Source organism: Camelus ferus, chromosome 18 (genome assembly GCF_009834535.1).
Source record: "Camelus ferus isolate YT-003-E chromosome 18, BCGSAC_Cfer_1.0, whole genome shotgun sequence".
NCBI classification, from domain to species: Eukaryota; Metazoa; Chordata; class Mammalia; order Artiodactyla; family Camelidae; genus Camelus; species Camelus ferus.
The window spans coordinates 19755504-19777534 of record NC_045713.1 but is presented as its reverse complement, the minus strand read 5'-3'; the positions used below and the strand labels follow the sequence as shown (position 1 = coordinate 19777534).

At 53.4% G+C, this 22031-nt stretch overlaps 1 protein-coding gene across 1 annotated transcript in view; it reads left to right on the top strand.

Moving 5' to 3' along the window:
- The window catches only part of KIAA0556 (KIAA0556 ortholog), a 173989-nt gene extending 152706 nt beyond the window's left edge, over positions 1-21283 (top strand). Inside the window, 10 exon segments of the mRNA XM_014560871.2 lie at positions 3515-3692; positions 7681-7846; positions 11000-11157; positions 12663-12727; positions 13910-14020; positions 15795-15934; positions 17837-17938; positions 18497-18657; positions 18771-18859; positions 19399-21283. Of these exon segments, the coding sequence (XP_014416357.2) occupies positions 3515-3692; positions 7681-7846; positions 11000-11157; positions 12663-12727; positions 13910-14020; positions 15795-15934; positions 17837-17938; positions 18497-18657; positions 18771-18859; positions 19399-19457 (1229 nt within the window). The 3' untranslated portion in view covers positions 19458-21283.
- The last annotated feature ends 748 nt before the right edge of the window (positions 21284-22031 follow it).

Below are 22031 nucleotides of genomic sequence, written 5' to 3'. Positions count from 1 at the left end.
ATGACACTAATTTTGGAAGTTTTGCAAATATCAGCAGTGATGAATAGGAAGGGAGCTGAGAGAGTTGAAACATGGGAGAGAAATAACAAAATTAATTTCCATTTATATAAATACTAATTGATACACCAGAGGAAAATGAATATGGAACATGGATATTAGCTGGAAAAGGAGAGCAGTCGCTTCGGAGCAGCCCTAAATTAGTTGGCATCTCAGTGCGTCTTGCCAGGCAAACAGAGGGGTGGCAGGCTGGGAGAATCTGGGGCGCTGCCTCTTGCTTCAAGGGGGAGGTGGCATTTCTCCCTCACAGCGATCCCCTTTTGTCTAAATCCGCTCCCTCCTCCAGCTCCAGGCCTTCTCCATCTCTGGGTCGGTACCCACAGCCACTCTGTCCCTTGGTCACACTTTGCCTCGCATCTGTTCAGGCCACTGGGAATCCTGGCAGTGCTGTCTCCAAAACACATCCTGAATCTGTCCTCTTTGCGCTCGTTTTCACCACTGCCATCCTTGCCCAGCCGTGGGTATCACAGCAGCCTCCTTCCTGGTCTCCCTTTAAGAATCCGATCCGAGTGAGCTTTCCACGACCCAGATCAGATCGCGTCACTCCCCTGCTTCCAAACTTAAGCCTCCGGAGCTCCCCATGGCCGAGGGTCAGATCTAGACCTCATGACATGATCTAGCCCCCGCCTGATGACATGATACCACCTAACCTTCTCATCTCAATTTTCTCCACCCTCTCCCTCAGTCACTTGGTTTCAACCAGGGGTCAGACAAGTTCCCATCCCAGGGCCTTGGCCCTTCCTGTCCTCTCAGCCTGGAACGTCCTTCCGGAAATGCTACAGAATGGCGGCCTCCTTCTTATCACCCAGGGCTCAGCTCAAATGTCACCTCCTCAGAGAGGCCCTCCCTGACCCGCCCTGCTTCCGCTCAGTCACTCCCCATCTCATCTCTTTCATTTTTTTCATGGTTTTCTTCACTCTGTGGAACTACCAGTTTTATCTGTTTGTTCATTGTCTTCACTGCAATGGAAGCACCTAGAGATTTTGTTAGATGTTTACCCTCGGATCTCCAGTGCCAAGAACAAGGCTTGATACATAGCAGCAATAAATATTTGTTTACCATGGACTATGATTTTGGCGAAATACAATGATCTTATTTTGATTCATTTACCTGCAGGTAGCTACTAAACACACTCTTCAATCAATAATTCATTTTTTTTTAAAAAAAGCCTTAATTGACCATCGGTCTTTCAGGCACTGTTCTAGGCTCTGGGGACATAGCAGTATATAACAGCCAACAGAGCCCCCGCCCTCAGGGAGCTTCCATCTCAGTGAGAAAGATTGAGGAAAACAAATGAACAAATAAATGTAGAACTTATTGTCAGGTGACAAAAAATAACACAGAGTAAGGGTTTAGAGAGGGATAGGGAAGGGTGCTGTTTGAGTTCAGGGGGTTAAGCAAGGCCTCTCTGAGATGATGAGAAAGAATGTATCAGCTTGCTTTTGCTGCTGAACAAACCAACCCAAAATTTAGTGGCTTACCATCACCGCTAGTAATCGTGATTCATCGTAATTCAGTGGCCTAGCTGAGCAATCCTTCATCGGAGCCTGGCCGGCCTCTGCTGGGCCTGCTTGTGTGTCTGGTCACCTGGCAGATGGGCTGGTAGCCGAGTGACCTTGGATGTCTTCACCTACACAGCCGGCAATCGAGAGGCTATTGGCCAGAGTGACAGAGCAACTGGGGGAGCCTGGCTTCTTCGCAGGGCAACACTCCAAGTGCAGAAAGAGAGGACAGACCCCCCAGCCTTCCTCGGGCTTGTGTGCTTGACAGCCTCTGCTTGCTTCGCTTTTGCTTCTGTCCCATTGGCCAAAGCAAATCACATGGCCCAGAGTCAAGGAGTGGAGAAACAGACTCCACGTCTGGATGGGAGGAGCGGAAAAATCATGTTGCAAAGAGGCGAGGACTCAGTGGGAGGAATCTGTGGCCGTTTTACGTGCTGCCGGTGCTGTGCGAAGCTATGATGTGCTCAGGACCATGCTGGTCACACATCTGTTTCATCTGCCCCCAAGATGCTCACAGTTAACTCGACACAGTGGAGAGCAGAAGGATCTGAGACTGAGTTAGGAAACGTATTTTGGAAACCGCAGGGGTGTAGGAGGGGAAGCCACGCTCCAGGGAGGTCATGTGGCTTGGCCTCCCTTCCTGGCCATGGGACATCCTGCGACCTCCCTGGACTTCCACCTCCTCATCTGAGCTAAATCAGGTGGGAGCATGTGAATCCAGGCTTCCCTCTCCCAGCACTGCTTTGCTGGCATTCCGTGGAAGTTGCCACAAGTGTGACTCTTTTGAACACAGCCACCTAAAAGAGTGGAAAATAGGCCCCCAATTCTCCAAGCATAAAGAGTTCTTGGTCCTGGCCCTGCTGTAACGGGAGAGCGTTAAGGAAAGAGAAACTCCAGCCAGACACCTGACAGAGATTCGTTCCTTTGAGCTTTCTGGGCAAACGAATGACTCGCCTGGGCAGTTTTGCCCCAGAACCACAGAGGTTCACTTCTAAATGCTCCCTGATGGAGTAGGGGGTGGAGCAAGGGCAAAAGAATGGAGGGTGTCACCACAGGTCACTTCCTTTACCCCGAACCCATGTGAATCCTCGTGATAGTGGCCAATTTACGTAACATGTTCATTTCCGACACTGTGGTTTCCTGACGCAGTGGCCTCCATTTCATTACTTGTTTAATCATTCCATCTGTACTGAGCTCCTACTGTGTGGCAGGTCCTGTGCCAGGCTCTGGGGGCACAGTGATCTAGCAAAACAGATGGGAGTTCTGCCCTCAGGGAGTTAACCAACTGACAGGGCAGATGGACATTTACCAAAGGGTCACAAGATCACAGTAGTGAGCAGGGCACGGGAGGGAGAGTGCACAGTGACATGGCAGGCTATGAATGGAGGCTCAGTGTGGTCAAAGAAATTGGGAGGGCTTCCCTGAGGAAGTAAGCTGGAATCTGAAAGATGAACACAAGTTAACCTAGGCCATGTGAGTTCCAGATGGTGAAACAGCATGTGCAAAGGCCCTGTGATGGGAGAGAGGAAAGTGAATGTGAGTGATGGAAAGACAGTCTAGGTGGAACTAGGGATCTCAGGTGCCAGATGAGGTTTGAGAGGTACGTAGAAGCCAGATGGGCGAGGCCTGCTGGCCAAGCAACAAGGGAAACCACACGAGGGTGTTAAGCACGGGGTGGGCAATGTGACTGATCAGTGGAGAAAGGACCCAGGGCTGTGTGCAGGTTTAAACATTACCGGTCCATTCATCCTGCAGATATTTCCTGAGCATCAACAGGGTCCTAGGCCAAAGGGCCACCTAGAGGAAAAGTGCAGAGCGCACTCCGAAGGCACTTCCATTTCAGTCTGGGTGTTTTAGTCGGTAGCATGCCAGGAAGATCAGTCCTCTTCCCAGTTCCATCCTGGGTACCTCCTCCGGAAGCTCTGGTGTTCACGGGGCACTTCTTCCTGTTGCAGGCCTCCAGCTAAATTTCACCGCCTCCTGGGGAGACCTGCATTACCTGGGGCTCACAGGCCTGGAAGTGGTGGGCAGGGACGGCCAGGCACTGCCCATCAGCCTGCACCAGATCTCCGCCTCCCCCAGAGACTTAAATGACCTGCCCGAGTACACCGACGACTCCCGGACCCTGGACAAGTGAGTGTCTGTAAGAAATGCAGTGCTCTTGACAGCTGGGGCTGGGGGATCTGATCTGCATTGTAGATTTCAGACTTAAACATCAACTGGCATCCTCTATTCCATCTCCTCCTGGCCACCCCATGAGGTCTGGGGTCTGCCCATTTTACAGTCAAGGGAAACTGAGGCCCAGGAAGCGGTCGGCAGGATTGGAAGCCAGGTTATCCTGCTTCCAGACCCAGTTGTGCTCTGTGTCTTCTCCATGGTGCTTAGTGTGGGGCCTGGCACACGGGGCTGCTTGGTAAGCCTTTGGCTCTGTGTTTGGGCACGAGCGACCCCACCTCTCAGGGGCTGAAAGCTTTCGCCTGTCTGAGGCTGGAGGTGATTACTGAGAACGTCTCCACAGGGGGCACCAGCTGCGCTTTCCTCTGCGTTTGTCAGATTTCATGAGCCCGGATTGGGTCTAGTCAACAATAGGACAGCCTAAGATCCAGCATCGATCCATGGGGCCCCATAACCCGCAGACAGGTGCTCCCCTCCCCTGAATCAGGACACCTGTCGGGCCTGGGTCCTGCCTGGAGGTGTGAACAAGAAGAGTCTAGGGGAGTCAGAGGGATAAGAGTTCAAACCCCAGCTCTCCCCTTTGCCAGCTACTGTTAGTTTCTTAACTTCTCCAATAATAAAAGGAGTAGTAATAGTAATAACTGAAATTATAGCTGCCGTTTTCTGAGCACTTATTAAATGCCAGACACTGGCCTATGCTTAGCAGTTACAGATATTCATCCATTTAAATCTCAGACAGCCCTCAGAGGCCCCCACTCTGCAGATGAGGAAACTGAGGTACAGAGAGGTTAAAACTGGCTAAAGGTCACCCAGATTAGTTGAGTGGCAGAGTCGTGATTTGAACGCAGGCCCACGGGAAGCCAACACCCAGGCATTTAACTGCTAAGTGATACTGTCTTCCTCTGCCTCAGCTCCCTTATCAGTAGAATGGGGACAATAATTCCTATGGCTGGAGGGCAGGAAGGGGATTCCACATCACAGCTGTGCCACCCCGCTGCCCCCTGGCTCCCCAATCCCGGCCTGGTCCAGAGCGTGCATGGGGTCAGTGATAGACTCCTACCTGCTTTCCTATAAGGTGCCCCTTAACCACAGCCCTCATGCCCTGCTGTCATCACCTGCTTGAGGGGCACTCCACATCTTGGCAAGTCCCAAGTGTGCACACTTAGACTTGGAGGCTGTGGTTCTGGCTGCCGATTGTTAAGAGTGACCATCAGCTCAGGGTTGGCCCCGCTGGTTCGGCCATACCACTCACTTACCATTTGCAGCACATCCTAGGGCTGATAGCATTTCATCTCTACGTACTTCAGCACATATCTCTAAACAATAAGGACGTAAACTTAATCTTAGTACCATAATTATACCCAAATAATGAACAATCATCCCTTAAATTGCTGGGTATCTAGTGTGTTTCTATTTCCCCGACAGTCTTCCCCCCAATCCCTTTATAACAGTTTGTTCTTTGAATTGACATCCAGAAAAGTTCTGTTTGTTGTGATTGGTTGATATGTCTCTTAAGCCTCCCATAATCCCGAGGTTCCCTTCCATCTTTTTTCTTTCTTTCTTTTTTTCCTCTTTTAAATTATCTGTTGAAGAAACCAGGCTCTTTGCCTGGATGAGTCTGGATCTTACTGGTTCCACCTCTATGGTATTGTTTAACCTGTTCTTCAGGCCCCTGGATCTCTTGTAAATTGTTCACTAGATCTAGAGGTCCAATCAGATTGAGGTTTGACCATTAGAGCAGGACATTAACCATCAGGGCATGGATGTCACTTTGTGTTCCCTTCAGGACACTGCTTGTCAGGCTCTTGGTGGCGTTGGCGGCCAACATTTAGTGGTTAGATCTCTTTATGTGTTAGGGGTTGTGGAATGGTGATACACTGATCCTAACACTTTTTTTTTATCAATAAAGAGAAAATTTTCCCTCCATTATTTGGTTACTTTGAGGGGCAATTCAAACAGGGAAGGCCATCTAAATGTTTGATTCTTTCCTTTTATTTTTCAGTTTTCAAAAGAGCAAACTGTTTCTCTAGCATCCTTTAAAACATTTCTTTGCTTTTGACTACCATAAACTCATGGATTTAACACCACTGTGTTTGAAGGGTTTCAATTAATCACAGTTTTTATCCTATCGATGCTCAGATCATTCCCTCTTTGGAACTCCTGAATATCTTTTGTAAACAGTAGTCTCTGACAGCTTCCTTGCTTTCCTTTCTGATGTGACAAGGTATTCCAGGCTCCTCTTGTATGTTTCTTGTCCCAGGCATGGAATCAGCCATTTCTCCAAGAAGCCCAGGTTCTCTCTAGTGGGAAATGGTATTTAGAGACCATAGTCTAACCACTAGGGATGCTTATGGCTGCTGAGTTGATCCTTGTGTCTAGGCTTTTTTGCAGACAAAGCTAAGAAGTATCGTTTAGATATTCTTGAGTGTGTCTGTAGGGACCTCTCTTCACTGTCAGCTAAAACACTTCAACAATTCTCTCCACTCTCAGAATTGGGTTGTAGTCTTGCTATGGAGGTGGCCCCATTTCTAGGACAGAGAGGTAATTGCTTTTGGAAGGAAATAGAAGGTTCTCTAGTGCCAGATCTCAGTCAGCTTAATCCACAAACACCCCAGGGTTAAATTGCTGAATTTCCTCAGTTTTAAGATGCCAGCAATTGTAAGACACACCATCCATCAATTTAATAACAGCCTTTTGGAGGAAAAAAAAAGAAACATTACCTCCTTGGATGAACACTTTGATTGTAAGATTTATTCCAAGTCCAAAACTTTAAAATGTAAAAGGAAAAATTAAGTTTATTTTAAAATCTAGGAAACACAGCAGCAGCCTATGTCCCTCCCAGTACGGCAGCTTCAAAGTCTCCAGAAAAAGGAGAGCGAGAAGGGAGGGGGTCGCCCTGGAGGCTGAGAGTTGGGCCCCTGTCTCTGGAGCTAGGCCTCTCAGTGGTCATGAGACCAGGGCTGGGGTCTGAGCTGAAGTGTGCTGGGCAGAGCTGGGAAGGGTGAGGCAGGATGTCTGGAGCAGGAGAACCAGAAACTGACCAGCATGGGAGTGCAGTGTGGGCAAGGCCAGAACAGTGGCTGAGAAGAACATGAGGATGCTGGGGGCTCCCTCCCAGGGGTGGGGGGCTGCCCTAGGATACCCAGGCTATGTGATGACAGGCCAGACAGAGGCACCTGCCCCACGCCGGGAGCTGCCAAGTTCACCCTGGCTGTAGTATTTTTCTCCCCCAGTATAAGAAAGAAGGAATAGAATTATTTCAAAATGTACCAGAGAGTCGATACAGCATTTCACTGAAAGCTGGGAAAATAGAAATAGTCACCTCCCATCCCCTCTGACGGAAATCTGTTTTTCATTTTTGCAAAATCTCCTCTGGTCCTTGTCCTCATTTTACAGCATTAAAATCAGTGCCCCTGACATCTCACAGCCTGCCTTTTCCCTGTTATGGCATCGTCCTCATGACTATCATTTTAACTACTGTCCAGGTTTACTTTTCCCTATTTTGAGAACTTTTAGGGGTTTTTTTATTTGTTTGTTGCTAATATAAGTAGTATCTTGGTACAGATAGCTTTTTAACATGTTGAATACATTTTCCTTCAGGAGAAAAAAAATTCCAGAAATGGGATCACTGAGTTAAAGGGTCCTGAAAAATGACCTACCCCCCCAAACCCCATTTTAAAAACCATGATGATTGCTTCGTTGTACCTTTAACAGCACAGACTGTTACTTTTTCCTGTTTTCCTATTTTGTCTGACTTCACAGATGAGAGATGACACCTCGCTGTTTCTTTAATTAGTCTCACCTCCCCTTAATGAGCCGGGCCCAGCCAGGCTCCTGCCAGGCAGGGGCCCCAGAGGGGAGAGGAGTGGGTGTACACCCCACGCTGTGATTTCTCCCAGCGGACCCGGCTGCCCCCTTCTCTCCGCTCCTTCCCCGCCACTTGCAGGCTTATTGATGGAGCCAACATCACGATGGAGGATGAGCATATGTGGCTGATCCCCTTCTCGCCGGGGCTGGACCACGTGGTCACGATCCGCTTCGACAGAGCCGAAAGCATCGCAGGCCTGCGCTTCTGGAACTACAATAAATCTCCCGAGGACACCTACCGAGGGGTAAGCCGGGGAACAGCGGCCGCGCTCCGTCCACTGTCAGGGAAACAGCGCCTTGATGAATGGCTGGCGTGGCTGACGGAGAGGAGCATAAATCCTCCAGAACTTTCCAAATGGAGCCGGGGGTGGGTACAGCCAGGGAGAGAGAGCCACTGCCATTTCCTTCTCCTGCAAACAGCAAATGCCGGCCAAAGAACCCAGGGCAGACTTGGGAAACTGCAGCCCCTTATCTCTTCGGGGGGATTCAGGGGTCCTCAGCAGGCCCCCAGCTCGCAGTGGTCGGTTGGTTGCAGCCCTGTTATTCACTGAGGGGCCAGGCCTGGGCTGAGGGCTCCTCGTGCATTTGTCATTTCATTAGACCTGCATCCCAGCCCCTGGGAGGCAGGTGTTATTACCCCCAGCTTTCAGAGTATTAAAAACCGAGGTTCAGAAAGGTCCAGTCACTCATCCAAGGTCACACAGCTCAAGCCCCAGTCCGTGTCTGCCGGGCTGGGAGCCCACACTCTAAATTCCAGTGTTCTGCTCGATGTGAAAAACCAGGGGCTCTTGTTGGGATGTGGAAAATGGCCTCAGAAGTGCTCCTTTCATGGGCTTTTCAGTCCCCTCCCACAAAAGGGAAGTGATCATGACAAGGTCACCTAAAATACAGCAATGCAGTCAGGGCCCTAAAGTCACAAGGCTCCAAGTCTGAATCCCCCCCTCTGACCCTTTACCAGCTGTGTGACCTCTGGTAAGTGGCCTGCCTTCCCTGGGCCTCAGTTTCCTCATCTGTAAAAGGAGGAGGAGGAGGGGGACACCTCCCTTGGGAGGGGAGTCATCACCCTCTGCAAGGTGACAAAGCCGGGACCCGGCCTCCAGCGCTGTAAGCCCGGGTCTGGGCTCCTCACCAAGCACCATGCAGAGTTTCTTCGGGGGCCTTAAGACTCTGGTGATTTATCACAGCCATGAGCAGCCCCCCACCCTCAGGCCCTCCCCTTCAAGAGCAAAGGCTCCTCTGAGCATGCAGTTTACAAATCCTCCCCCAGGCCGCCCTGGTGTCTTTGTAAGCAGGCTCTCTGGCTGAACGAGTGTAAAATGTCAGCTCTATTGGCGTTAAAAAAGCATTTTTCGGCCTCAGCTCATGCCTCTGGGCCTTTCCCTTCCCCTGAGTGAATCAGTCTTTCCAGTTGAGCTTCCATGACCTGGATTTACAGCCTGGAAACGTTGGGCCCAAGAGCCCCTGCTTCCCAGGTCTGGCCCCCGCCAGCCTTGGTGCCGGTGATGGGTGGCCACCGTGGACTGGGGAGATGGGGAGATGGGCACAGTCTGAGAGGGCAGATCCCAGGGCGCAGTGTGATGGAAACTCTGGCCTCTCCCTCCCCAGGAAAGTGCATCGCATGCCTACCCGATGGTGTGCTTCTGGGCACCTGGCTACCGGCCCCTGGCATGTGGTTAGAGCCAGGCCTGGCACTCCGGGAAATGGGCTTCACATCCCTCCAGCATGTCCTTGGGCAGGTTGCATAGTCTCTGAATTCCAGTTGCCTTAGCTATAAGGTGGAGGTGATAATAAAAGCCCCCTCTGAGGGAATGAACAGAAGCCTGGGGAAGTCAGGGACGCTTCCTGGAGGAGGTGGTAGCCAAGAAGGGCAACAGGGCCTTCCTAGGCCTCTACTTTGCTCTGGCACCAGCTTCACTTCAGGTGGCTTTTCCCACAGGGCAAACCCCCACAGCTCTTGGCGTATGTCCTGTGGGCTCCAAGTCTAGCAGAAGAGAGAATCCCTCTTTCAAGGCGAGTCAGCCAAACCCCAGGAGCCATGCTGATTGTTCTGGTCGACTTCCAATTCTCTGAACCAATCACATGGCCAGTGGATTATAGTTCTCCTTTGCCCAGGCCTGGGTCACAGGTCCAGCCCTGGGACCAGGGTAGGAATTAGCCTTGAAGAAAGCAGAGCAGAGGTGTAATGACAGCTTGTGGATCGCCATATCCAGCCATTCCTGAAGCCAGCCCCTCTATACCTTTTCGGTTTATGCTTCCCGTGACTGACTGACTGATTTGGTGGTGGCGGTGGCAGGGGAGGGGGGCACGGATGGCCCTAAATGCTGAAGGAATGAAGGGTCCTGGGGCTACATATTTATCCACGAGACCCAGAACAGGGCCTCTTCCTTTCTGTGCAGAGAGGCCCCTCTGTGTCTCCCAGGGATGAAAGGCCACCAGTTGGGTCGGCAGCTGCAACCGTGAGGAGGGGGAAGTGCCGAGAGCTGAGATTCCAAATGTGTGGTCAGAGGGAGGGTGCTGGCTTAGTGCCCCTCTCTGCTCACTGAGCAACCCCCTGACCCGGGGAAACAGCTGAGCCACCTCAGATGCTGCCACCAGGCTTTGACATTTACTGGGAGATTCCAACCATCTGGCTGACAAAATCTGGCCTAGAACAGCGGGACACGTTGGCCCAAATAGAGTCCATTCAGCAAGCTCTCCATAAGCACCTAGTGTGTGCCGCACTCTGAGGTCTCCAGCTGGGGTCTCTGCCATCCAGGAAGGCCCAGAGACCACCGAGGACACGGCTAGGGAGCACATGCCCTTAAAAGGATGAGCCAAGGGCTATGAGAAGGAAGATCAGGAAGGGGCCCATTTCTGTCCCAGGGTCAAGTGCTGGGAGAGGAGGCGATGTGTGAGCCAGGGTTTTGCAAAGGATCAGTATAGGCTAACACTGACCCAAGTGCCAGGCACTGACTTTGTGCCAGGCACCGTTCTGTTCTGGATACTTTATAGAAGTCAGCTCATCCCTGACCCCATTAAACAGATGAGGAAGTCGAGGCACAGGGAGGTTAGGTAACTTGTACAGCTACTCACGGTGGTTGTCGGAGCACTTGAGTCCATGTCCTTGATACCATGTCTCAGGCCACTGCAGCTGCGTGGAGCCAGAAAGGTCTCTACATGTCCACTGTGGCGAGGCCTCACCTGCCTTGTCCCTTGCTGTCCGCACAGCGCCTGGCACGGAGTAGGGATGACACTGAGAAGTGGACCTCGGCCAGGTGGTTCTGGTCTAGGAGTAAGGCCTGGGGGCTCCGCGAAGGCTCTCTGTGGTACAGGCCAGCTGCCAGCAGCCAGGTCAGCGCTCAGCCCACTCCCCACACCAGCTTCTTGTCTCCATGCATGTTATTTCTTTTGCTTGTTAGGCCAGAATTGTCCACGTCTCCCTGGATGGCTTGTGCATCTCCCCTCCCGAGGGCTTCCTCATCCGGAAGGGGCCAGGCAACTGCCACTTTGATTTTGCTCAAGAAATCCTCTTTGTGGACTACCTGCAGGCCCGACCGCTGCCCCAGCCAGCCCAGAGGTGAGGGAAGCGGCTCGTGCGTGGTCCCCACTCCCCGGGCCGCGGGTGCTGGCTTTTGCCCAGGGCTCTGGTTTTCAAATGACGATCAAACGCGTTTCTTTTCAACTTGGCCGTTTTGTAAAGCTCAGCCAAGCTTCTCCGGAAGCCTGTGGGATGTACCCACCTTGTCTGGGGCTGTTTGGGTTTCTCACAGTCTGGAGTGCTTGTGATTTTAAATGCTTCGTCGCGCTTCCTGCTGGGGAAAGAGGCTGCAGCCTGCCTCGGTTCCAGAAATGCCAGCTAGCCAGTTCGGGGAGGGGCCTGCCTCCTCTTGTTTCTGTGTTCCTGGTTTAGGAAGATTCAAAGAGAAAAATCGAGCCTAATGTTTCATGGGTTCGCTGGGATTTCTGGACCCCAGTCTCAGCTGCATTAAGTTCATAACGATTTGTAAATGCCACGTTAGGTTTACTTATTTAACCCCCCTGATGTCCAAATACCAGAGGCCAAGCTCTCGGAACAAAATGAGTTTCGCTCCACTGTAGCTGGGTTCACGTCTCAGGCCAGATGCCGGGAACAGTCACTTAATTACAACATTGCCCTTGAAAGTGAAGAAAACCAAGCCAGGGCTGGAGGGCACTGGCTGTGGACCAGGGAGAGAAGCCCCGAGGGAGGAATCTGGAGGAGAGAGGCTTCCTCCTGTGCCTGCTCCGAGCCAGGTGCTTTGTATTCACTCTACAGGGAATCCTTCCAATATCCTTTGAAGACGGTATTATGATGCCCATTTCACAGATGTGGGAACCGAGGCCCAGGCTAGTGAAGTGCTTGCTCAGGATCTTGAAGCCAAAGCCTTCAGGGCTCTCCCCACCTCCCAGCCTCCTCTCCCTGCCCACCTCCCATCCCACCCTACCCTTCAGCCCATCTGGCTGTTTTCTGGGGCAAACACCCCTGCCCAGCACCTCCCCACCTCAGGGCCTTTGCTCTGGATGCTCTTCAGTTTGGAAGGCTCAGCTCTGACTCTTCCCATGCTGCCTCCTCCTCAGCTCAGACATCACTTCCCTGACCACCCGCCTGGGAGAGGCTGCCTCCTCCCAGCACGCCACCCCGCCGGCCCATCATGGGTCTCACTCAGCTCTCAGCACAGTGTGTAGTTACCTTGTTCAGGAAGGGGATGAAGGAGAGGGGGAGGTTAAGAGAGTGGACCCCTGAACCAGACAACCTCTGGTCACTTCCCACTTCTGCCACTTCCCAGCTCTGTGAACTGGAGCAAGTGACTTCACTTCTCTGTGCTCCAGTTTCTTCACCCACCACCCAGGGATGTAAGAATACCGACCTCCCAGGGCTGTTTGGAGGAATGGAAGAGTCCGTCTCAGTCAAACCTGAGGTGACGAGCCTCCCCTAGTAGATGGGACTCCACGTGACCAGAAGCTTGTCTGTCCTTCCCCCACTGCCTCCCCGGGGGAGTAACTGACCAGCGACTCAGGCCATCGCCACCCTCTGCTTCCTGGTGCCGTTTTGTGTTTTTTCAGACTGGACACGAAGAGCCTGGAGCGGGCGAGCATGGACTACGAGGCGCCCCTGATGCCCTGTGGCTGTATCCTCCTCCTCCCGCCCACCCATCCCAGTCCCTCTGGGGCCACACCCAGAACCCTGGGAGAGGGCCGGGCCCTTGCAGCCACCTTGCGGGCCCTGAGGTGGGGTCTGGGCCCCAGCTGCTGTCCGGAGTTTCAGGCAGGCCACAGCCAAGGCAGCTGGAGCCCCATGCAGAGAGACTGAGGAAAGGATGGGCGGGCTCCCAGGTCCTCGGGGACACTGGGTGCTGCTGGGACTGGGGCAGCAACACGAGTTCCATGCCCTGCCCCCAGGGGGCTGAGGTCGCAGGAGGCAGCACCAAGGACTCTAGCTGGGAGGGGCCAGAGAGGCTGGGACCAACCTGTGGGACTAGGCTGGGCGCTGTCCTGGGAACCAGGCAGGGAGGAGCTAAAGAGAAAGAATGATAGCTCAAATCTGCTGGACTCTTACTGCCACTTGGCACTGTTTGCAGTGGGTTGCCTGTATGAACCCACTGTACTAGCCCTGTGGGGTGGGTACTGCTAGCATCCCCATTTCACAGTTGAGAAAGCTGAGGCCCAGAGAGGTTAAGTAACTTGCTAGGCCACATAGTGCAACTACTTGTCAGGCTTGCTGGCCTGCCTGCTCCTGGGAATGCTGGGAGCCAGTAGGGGACAGGGCTGGATGCCCGGTTGTGTTTGTGGGACTCAGTCAGCAAAGGGGTCACCTGGCCTCAGCCCATCCTCCCAACGATGCGATGCTTCCGCATCCCTTCTCCCTACTCATCCTTTGCACACTTGACATGGGCGGAGGAGGGAACAGGCACTCTGTTCTTGTCATTTTACAACCAGGGAAACTGAGACATGAGACACTTTGAGGTCCAGTCACTGTTGGGCACCATATACTGAGCTTGTGACAAAATGCTTCCATCTGTCCAGCTCCCTGGAGAGCACCCCACCCTGCCCCCATCCTCCTGTCTCCTGGGGCCTGGCGGAGGCTTTTGAATTCTTAAAACACATACACACATCCATATGCAGTTTAAATTAAAGAAAATCTGATTCCACATACATCCTGATTAAACTGCAGTCTCAAAGGAAACAAAAATCTTTTTTTCTCTTGTTCATCTCCATAAACCCAAAACTATATATGTCCTTGTTATCTTTGTGATTGTTTTCCTTTATTCTCCAGAAAATTAAGCCTGTTTTTCCTTAATCATATGTTCCAGTCATTTTCCAGTTTCAGCTCCTGACCAGCTGGGGTGACCCCTATTACATCGGTCTGACTGGCCTGGAGCTGTATGATGAGCGGGGAGAGAAAATCCATCTGTCGGAAAACAGTATCCTTTCTAGTTCTGCCCAGACTGCAGGGAGCTTGGGGGGGGGGGTCAGGGAAAGGAGCAGAATTTTTTTTAATATAGAGGGAAATATCCCTGTAGGAACCAGCCCCAAGAGATTAAAGATGCCACTGAGCTCTATTTATGGTCAGATGTGACCTTTGCAAAACAGAGCAGCTCTCAGGCGTGCCTGCCAAGACAGCCATAAAACAAAGAGTCCTGCGGCCCAGGGATTTGGGAGGGGCTGCCAACTGCAGAAAACCACAGACACTCAGAGTTCTAAAGGCTCTGACAAGGCCTGCAGGGAGCAGTCTGTTGCACTGTGTTCAACCCAGTGTATCCTGAATGAATTGACCATGGAACACTTTGTTCACAGACCGACAGCAAAATTTGCAAACTGTGAGCCCAGTGAGTTTTTAAATATTTTGAGTTAGTGGCTAATATTGTTTAAAAATCAGGAGGTTTCCAATGAAAATCCCGATCTTCAGCTTCTCTTGAGAAATTGGCAGTGCCCTTCGTAGTGACAGTGGCTGGACCTGAGTATCCACTGCCCTTTTTCCCCAAGCGCATCCCACTAGTTATCTCAGTGTCCCCTCCTCTCTGTTATCTCCCAGGCTCCAGAAACAGTGTTAATATTCACTGAGGCTCACTCTGTTTGAGGGCTTGTCCCACGTGCCTCATTCGCCCTCCCAACAACCTTGGGAAGTGAGTGTTGTTAGCCTCCTTTTATAGATGAGGAACCGAGACACAGAGAGGTTGAGTAACTTACCTAAGGTTGCGCAGCCAGTGAGTGGTAGAGCTGGGAGTCTGTCTCCAAAAACCATGCTCTTGACCACGGGGCTGTCCTGCCTCTCTTTGACGTAACCTGCCTGCCCCCTCTAGGTGCTCGATCTGTGATTCCTGACACACCAGTTAGGGAGCTGGCAGAGCAGGTCCAACCCCAAAGCCTGTCTTGTATCTCCTTGGGGTCCCTGGGTTCCAACTGGATCCTTTTCTGCCTTCGTCTGGTGACACCATCCTCCTCACCTGGGATAAAGGATTCTGGGTAGTTTGGATCATTATTTGTGACTCTTGTATAAGGGTCTATAAGGCTTCATCAGTTTTATCCGAACGCTCTCACATCCAGTGTCCTCTGAGATCTTCGTGTCAATTCTGGGACATAGAGATGTGTATTTCCATTTTACAGATGAGGAAACAGGCCCCAGGATGTCCCGTGACTGGCCCCAAATCTCATAGGTCAGAATGGCAGAGCCGGAGCTGAAACCAGTTCCTCTAGATCCACATTAATGCCTGTCAGTTGAGTAGCAATTGCTGGGCCAGGCTCCCCCATCCTTCCAGTATCAGTAGGGTCCTAACACGCCAAGGCAGAATCCAGCCATGACCCCATCCCCTTGCAAAGGAAAACCTTCTTCTCCAAGTTTTGCCCTCCACTCTCCAAAGCAGTAGCAACACTTTTTATTCCTACCTCCAGCAGTTCCATGAAACCCATCTTTTTCAGCCTGCTCTCTGCTTGGTTTCCTACCCTTTCCTCGAAACTGGCCACCCCTCCACTCTCACCCCCTGCTCCCTTCAACTTCCAAGCTCTCATTTTCCCCAGAACATGTCTAATTTGGCTGTCACTCCTCCAGCTGCCCAGAGCAACAGACAGCCGCTCTGCCCACCAGCCCCAGTGTCCCCCGAGCCACACCATCAGCATGATAGAGGCTGGTGGCCAGGAGAGTGGCCTGCGGTGCCAAGCATGCTGCTTTGGGTTATGACAACTTAGAGGCATCCTCAGATATCGCTGCCTTCCCTGACAGTGTCAACTCCCTAGAGGGCGTGTGCGGGGACGTCCGGACCCCTGACAAGCTCATCGACCAAGTGAATGACACAGATGACGGCAGGCACATGTGGCTGGCACCCATCCTGCCCGGTCTGGTAGGTTCTGGAGGCTCCCCGTCCTGGGGTGGTGGGTGGGGAGGGCTTTCTGTCCCCGGTCTCAATGACACATCTTTCTTCCAGGCCAGGTTAATCTAGAACAAATCAAAGTGCCCAGGGGCTGCCAGGATGGCGGGCCTTTGCTAACACATCTGATGGGGTGGCTCTTCGGGGCTGGGGCTCTTATCCTTTGCTCTGGGGTAGCTTGTGATAAGGCGACACCAGGGGAATAAAGGGCCACATGGGACTGAGACCAGAGGTCCAGTGCAGCAGGCCTGGGGGACTGGGCATCCATCCGTCCCTGCAGGCATCCCTCTCTGGTTCTCTTTTCTGCTTCTGCTGCTCTCTGCAGAGTCCACTCTGTCCTCCTTCTCCCATTCCTGGCCTTTCCACATTCACTGCCTCTGCTCCTTTCTTATGTCCCTGGGCCCTTGACCCCAACCGTGCTCTCTCTGTGGCCTCAGAGCTGCCTAAGCTCTTCCAGCCAACGGACTCAAGTCTCCCAGACCTCACGCTCTACAACTGGTCCTGCTTATTTTTTGATTCAAGGCCTGATGGCGAACCTAGGGGTGGGCCTTTGTCCACCGGTGCCTGGTGGTAGAGAGGGAGGCAAGAGCCAGGAGGCGGGAGGGGTGGGTTAGCACCCATGGGGCCAGATGCCCGGATAGATGTGCAGCTGGGGCCGGGGCATCCACCTGGGCGACCACTGAGGCGCCCCCTTTTCCACTCCATGTGATTGGGCAGGAGGGTAAGGGGGTACATTTTCCTCTCAAAACACTCATGGCAGCACCCCTGCAGTGGTCCATTAGTCTCCCTTGAGCAGAGGTTAACCCCTCAGCCCCAGCTCCACCACTGCAAAGGGGAAACACAGAGATCTGTCAGCCCTCAGACCTGGGGCTGCAAACTGGTGGCCCCCTAGCCAGTCCAGCCTGCTGCCATCTTGACCTTGGCCAGCTGGCACCTGCCATCATCTCTGACCTGAGCACCCTTAGGTGTGGGGCAGTTTCTCCATCTGTCCCTCTCCTCCTGGCAGGACTCAAACATTTGTGTCAGGTTGAACCCTGTGGGCAACCGAGTTTGAGAACCCTCGACTAGACCTTCTTATTTCCTTGGTACAAGCAGAAGACTGACCCCTCCCATACCCTCTAGGCCCTCCTGGGGTTGTTCTAAGGATGGCCACAGGCTGAGATCCAGGGCCCCGGGCAAAACTAAGCCTGCAGCCTGTGATCAACACTGAATTCTTTTTGCTTGATTCTGTCTTGCAAGGGGCCCCCTAATATTTGATTCTTTGTTGGGGATGGGGAGCTGCTGGAGGCTTTGGGGTCCCACTCTACTAGCAGATTCTGCCACTAATCAGGACCATCCCCTCCCATTTCCCCAGCAGAAGTTCTAAGACATACGCTGAAAATTACCCAGCGGTGCCTCCAAGACCAGTCGCTGTGCTTTTCATTTATGATTCAGGGAAAGGACAAACAGGGGTCAAGGCTGTGCTGATTGCCAGGAGGCAGTGCCTCTTGACTCTGGAATTGAGGACTGTCCTCTTGGCCCCTGGAGCCCCAGACTATGTTTCTGGGAGTGACCTGGGCAACAGGGAAGGGCGCACCCAATTCTCGGCGGGCATTTGAAGGGGGGCCACGCCAGGCCCAGAAAACAGGCCCTTCAACAGCCAGCTCAGCGGGTTTGCTGCAAACGCAGCCACACGTGACCTGACTCAAGATGGGCTTCGAGGAGATGAAAGCCGGCGGGAACCCCCTCCGCCCGCCCGCCCGCATCGCGGCCCCCAGCAGCCCGGGCTGGCCGACGGGCAGGCGCTGCCTGTGACGCCCACCGGGCTCGCCCCGACCCAGCGCAGTGCCTCTGTTTCCAAACATGCCTGTTTTAATTAGTTCTTCGCTCTGACAGGTGAACCGGGTTTATGTGATATTCGATCTGCCTACTACGGTGTCAATGATCAAACTGTGGAATTACGCAAAAACACCCCATCGAGGGGTGAAGGAGTTTGGCGTAAGTACTTATTAGCTGCATTTTTTGAGATAATTATGCTCGTTGGTAATTAGGCTGCCGGCAATTATCATTTGTCACAGTTTGATGTACTTCTCTCTGCTGCTACCTTAGACACACATGCCTAGTCTTCAGAGGCAGGGAAATTTGCCATCCAACCGTGAATTCAAAACCTCCACCGAATGATTTGAATCATCTTCCCGAAAAAAACAGGAAGTGGCTTTTCTTCTCGAAACATACTGGTTTAGGGAGTTCTTTGTGCCGGGAGGTGACTCAGGGGCAGGGAGAGAGGGGGCCCTGGGGGACCAGAGACCTGAGTTTGCCTCCCAGTCTGCCACGTGGGCTAAAGGCATTGGAGCCCTGTGACCCCAGTCTCCTCATCTGCAATGTGAAGCTAGTCCAGGTGCCTTTCCTGGTCGTCGTGAAGATTTGAAATCATAACATAGGCCGGGCACCTAGTCAGCCAGGTTCTGAGCAGTGATGTGCTTTGCCTGAGGTCACATGTAGGAAGGAGGGCGGGGGATGGGACCACATGCCGCAGCCCCTCCTCTGTCTGTCCAGCTCCTGGTGGATGACTTACTCGTGTACAATGGGATCCTGGCCATGGTGGGCCACCTGGTTGGCGGCATCCTGCCCACGTGCGAGCCCACGGTGCCCTACCACACCATCCTCTTCACTGAGGACACAGACATCTGTCACCAGGAGAAGCACACGGCCATCAGGTACACCCCAAGCCTGCCACCCATGACCTTCCCAACCAGCCCGAAAAGGGGTGAATGGAGGGGGTACGTGGCCAGGAGCCTGACTGAACCTTCCAGCTTCTGCCTCCCTGCAGTAATCAGGTGGAGGATCAGGACGTCCAGATGATGAATGAAAACCAAATCATTACCAACTCTAAAAGGAAGCAGAGTGCAGTTGACCCAGGTCAGTTTCCTTCTCTGCCCAGAGTATCCCCCAATGGGAGTCTGCTTGGAACAGAGACCAAGCTGCCTGCTTCACATGCCATCTCTTGCTCCTGCCGGCCCTCAGACCCCTCTTTTCCACCCAGAAGCCTGCCCAGGGGCTGCAGAGGGGCTGATGGTGGCAGAACCCAGGGAGCAACATTGTGTGCTTCCCGGAAGCCAGGCCTTGTGGGTACAGAGGGAAGAGGACCTGCAAAATGCAGAAGTGCAGTATCAAAAGGGTTGCCCTGGGCCATGGGAAACCAGGAGAGGTTGCGCAGCTCGAGGGCTTCCCGGCAGAGGGATGTTTGAGCTGGATCCTAAAAGATGCACAGGGTTGGGCAGGCAGAGGGACCAGTGTGGCCAAGCCTGCTCTGAGCCTGAGGCTGCTGCGAGCAGCGGCCGGATCCCCAAGGCCTTGAATGGCAACCCAGGCAGCCTGGATTCCACCCCGAGGACATGGGCAGCCCTCAAGGATGGTCGCCCGGTAACACTGCTTCCTCTGTGCTCTTCCTTTGACAGCCTTGCGCCCCAAAACCTGCATAAGTGAGAAGGAGACAGAGAGACGGTGGCGGTGCTGACTGGCCAAGGAGAAGGAGCTGGTCCTCAGTCAGGGTGGGGCTCCGCCACTGGCCCCCACTTGGCACCCATGTCCCCCGCCCTCAGGCCTCCGTGTCAGCAGCCCAGACCCCAGAGGCAGGAAGGGAATGGCAGCATGGAGGGGGATTGGTGGGGAGAAGGGACTCACGGGTGACAGTCCTGGGAAATGCCAGAGTTTCAGGCAGGAGGAGGAAGGGATGTAGTGTGGACTTCCACTGTCCCCTGCAGTTCTGGGGCCACTGCAGGGGGCCCGGGGGGACACCTGGCTCAGTGCCTCTCTGGTGAGATCCAGCAAAGCAGGGCCCACATCCGGTCAGGCCTGTCATGGGGCCCGTGGGCTGGGTCTGACTCCAGGCAGACAGTGAGGTGGACCAGGAGCCCCCCTATCAGCCTTCCCAGAGCCTGGAGCATGGCTGAACAGGGTGGGAGGAGACCAGGCCTCAAACACCCACATCGGTAGGCATGAGACCCTGCCTTCAGAGGCCCAAGCTGAGGCGCCAGCACCCCCCACCACAACCACCCTCACCACCACATCCCTGCCTCACCTGGGGGCAGGTGGAGCTGGCTGATAGGGTGGGATTTTCCACTGGATCCACAGATGTCTGACCAGGCTACAACCCCCTCCCTCATCTGGGGTCCCGCCCAGGCCCAGTTGAGAAGGAGGGATCCCCTCAGGGGCGCTAGTCCTGCAGGGCCTCCGTCCTCTGGTCAAGCCTGAGAAGGACTCGGTCAAGGGCATGTGTCCCTCTGAGGAACAGAGGCAGCTGAACCACCCGCTGCTCAGAGCTGGCCCCACTCGGGCATGTGGGCGCCCGTCTCTGAGGTACGGCCAGGCCCAGATAGGATAGGTGGGCAGCTTCAGACCCCAGAGGGCCAGGAGGGCCCATCCAGATGCCCTCTGGATGCAGGGCTGGGGAGACAGAGGACCAGTCCCACAGCCAACCTCCTCTTCCCACCTGACCTAGTCTGAAGGGCAGTGGCCCGCACTATACTCCCTGCAGCGTCCCTTAGGGCTGATCCAGGCTTTTCTAGCTTGCTGTGTGCCCTGGGAGTCTGGCCCCCACCCCTTCTCCCTCTTCCAGCAGCTTCCCAGCAAGTTGGAAACATGCCTTGCATCCCCTGCCACGTGAAGCCCAGAACGCACCTACTTCCATCTATAGAACAAGCTCAGATCAGGGGCCTAATGGGTTTCCCAGTGCTGGGTAATTTCTCATTCCAAATATTAACCCACTGTTTTCCTGGCTCCCAGCCCGGCCCCACCATGGTACTGTACTCAAAGAACGTTCCTATGGAACTGAGAGCCCCGGAAAATACTTTATGAGCCTTGCAGCTTCAGCCAAGCAGCTATGCAAATACGCTTTTCATTTGGAGTGCGGGGCAGATGTGAAGATAAGAATTTGTTTCTCCCAGAGAATATCCATCATTTCTGTAGCTTCTGAGCCCCCAGCTTTTCGGCTTCTCCACTCACCTCCCAGATGTAGCAAGCGTCTCCTGGCTCCCAGGAGAGCTGACGCCTGGAGGAGCCCGGGCCGCTAATCGAACCAGCTTTTAGTGACCAAAACCAGTGCTGTGGCTTTAAGGGGAGCCCAGCCTTCCTTCCCCACCCGAGGCGTGTGTGCAGGTCAGACGTGTCAGGGAGTTTGCAGGAACACCACATACACTTGCTCCCGGAATCTCAGTTGATGTTTATTATAATTGTATGTACCATGCAATTTAGGAGGGGGACAGAAAGCTGTACAGGCATTAACTCTAAAATAAATTTCTATTTTTTTTCTCTTGCAAAATGAATAAAAGATGTTATTAAGAATGTGGTCTGACGCACTGGATTTGGGGTCAGACAGAGGGAGCCGATGCTGCCTCTGATAACTGAGACTCAGAGTCCACTGGAGGCTGGCGGTTCCCTTTCCCCACATGCAGTGGGGTGGTGATTCTGGCCAAACTGTGGAAGTCCATACATTTATAGTGATTATTACATGCGTGGAACGAACTCATTTCATCCACAGACAACCCTAGAGGGTAGGGACTATTATGATCCTCCTTTGATATAAAAGGGAACTAAGGCACAGAGACGTTGAGTAACTTGCCCAAGACACACAGCTTTAAGGGCTATTCAACACACAAATCCTGAGCTAACCATGGGCGAGCTCAGGCAGGGGTGAAATCCCCTGGGTCTCGGGACCCAGGATTTCCCTGCAGCACGTGTGGATCCTGAAAGCCCAGACCCCAGATGCCTGACTGCTGGCTTCCTGGATAAAGCAGCCCATAAGTGGGAAAGAAGATTCATTTGAAGGAGATGGGAGAGGAGGGGGCCTGGGCTGCAGCTCAGCCAGCAATTTCATTGGCATGGGGTATGAGGGCCCCCTGGAGACCCCGCCTCCCTCCCATGAACCAGCAAGAGGGGAGAGGGCCCCTGCCCCACCTGCATGTAGGGAAATAGCAGGACATCCAGCAGGCCCACCCCTGCCCCCTGCTCCCCTCTGAGTTCCTATGAAGACAGAAGGGCCCTGCTCTGCCAGCCACCCTGGTGCTGGTTGGTGGGGGTGTGTCTCCAGGCC